This window comes from Cebus imitator, unplaced genomic scaffold (genome assembly GCF_001604975.1).
Source record: "Cebus imitator isolate Cc_AM_T3 unplaced genomic scaffold, Cebus_imitator-1.0 Scaffold71, whole genome shotgun sequence".
In the NCBI taxonomy this organism is placed as follows: Eukaryota; Metazoa; Chordata; class Mammalia; order Primates; family Cebidae; genus Cebus; species Cebus imitator.
Genome location: NW_016107386.1, coordinates 4,025,654 through 4,027,030, shown reverse-complemented (window position 1 = coordinate 4,027,030; position 1,377 = coordinate 4,025,654). Strand labels below are relative to the sequence as shown.

Genomic DNA, 1,377 nt, shown 5'->3' with positions numbered 1-1,377 from the left:
TTTTTTTTTTTTTTTTTTTTTTTTTGGTAGGAATGAGGTCTCACTATGATGCCTAGGCTGCTCTCAAACTACTGGCCTCAAGAGATTCTCACTTCTCAGCCTCCCAAGGTGCTGGGATTATAGGCATGAGTCACCGTGCCTGGCCTTATTCTTCTTAATTACAGATGAGGACACCAAAGCACAGAGAGATTAAATAGTTACTCCACAGCCACATGACTAGTAAATGGGCAAGCCAGGTTTCAACCCAGTTGACTCTCAGATCTCACATTTGACTACATTATTTTCCTCCTATGCCCTAATCCATTGTGTAAACCACCAGTTTTACAGGACCAAAAGGTGTCCCTACTTTAAAGAATCACAAGATGATCACTAAATGCCAACCTGAGACTTCACCATTTTCCAGATCTCAACTTGAGTGCAAAATTCTATGCTATTCCCATTGTTTCCCTGAGAAAACTGGGAAGAAATTTATTTATTTATTTATGAGACAGAGTTTTGCTTTTGTCACCCAGGCTGGAGTGAATTGGCGCGATCTCGGCTCACTGCAACCTCCGCCTCCTGGGTTCTCCAGCTAGGACTCAAGTGCACACCACCATGCCTGGCTAATTTTTGCATTTTTAGTAAAGATGGAGTCTCAACATGTTGGCCAGGCTGGTCTTGAACTCCTGGCCTCAGGTGATCCACCTGCCTTGGCCTCCCAAAGTGCTGGGATTACAGGCATGAGCCACCGTGCCTGGCGAAAACTGGGAATTTAGAAGGAGAAATGAGCACTATTCCTCTTCATCTTGAGCAGTTGCCAGGACTCCCCTTACCCTTGCTGAGAGAATACCAGGAAGCTCCATTGACGATGCCATCTGGGAAGTAATCCCCGCAGTTCCAACCTTGGTACATCCATCCGTGTGCATAGGAGTAGACCTTGGCCAGCTAGAGGAAAAGCAGGCGGAAAATGACCTTGATGATTCCCAACTCAAATGGAAATGCTCCTACTCACAACTAGGGTGAAGCCAAGAGACACTGCTGGGTACACAAACAGTGGATTATTTGCTTTAGTGAAATAAAATAGGATCAGGGATACAGCCAGTGTATGTGTGTGTAAGACTGTGTGTATGTAGGTGAGTATGTGTGAATGCATGTGTATGAATGTGACTGTGTGTCTACGAGAGGGTATGTGTGGTAGACTAGAGTCAGGAGATTTGTATTCTGATTCTGTCACTATCTTGGGGCTGAGTTTTCTCTTGTGCAAAGTGAGGAGTGGCAGTAGATGATACTGAAGGTCCCTTGTTGTTATGCCATTTTCTAGCTGAATTTTGTCAATGAAATCAAGGAGAAAGTAAGATAGGACTTCTCCAGGAAAAGCAATGTGTATTTAGGGGGTGA

At 44.4% G+C, this 1,377-nt stretch overlaps 1 protein-coding gene across 1 annotated transcript in view; it reads right to left on the bottom strand.

Moving 5' to 3' along the window:
* Nucleotides 1-1,377, bottom strand: part of CPN1 (carboxypeptidase N subunit 1) — a 40,572-nt gene that overhangs the window by 20,153 nt on the left and 19,042 nt on the right. Inside the window, exon 5 of the mRNA XM_037739564.1 lies at nucleotides 813-924. Within this exon, the coding sequence (XP_037595492.1) occupies nucleotides 813-924 (112 nt within the window). The remainder of the gene's footprint in view (nucleotides 1-812; nucleotides 925-1,377) is intronic.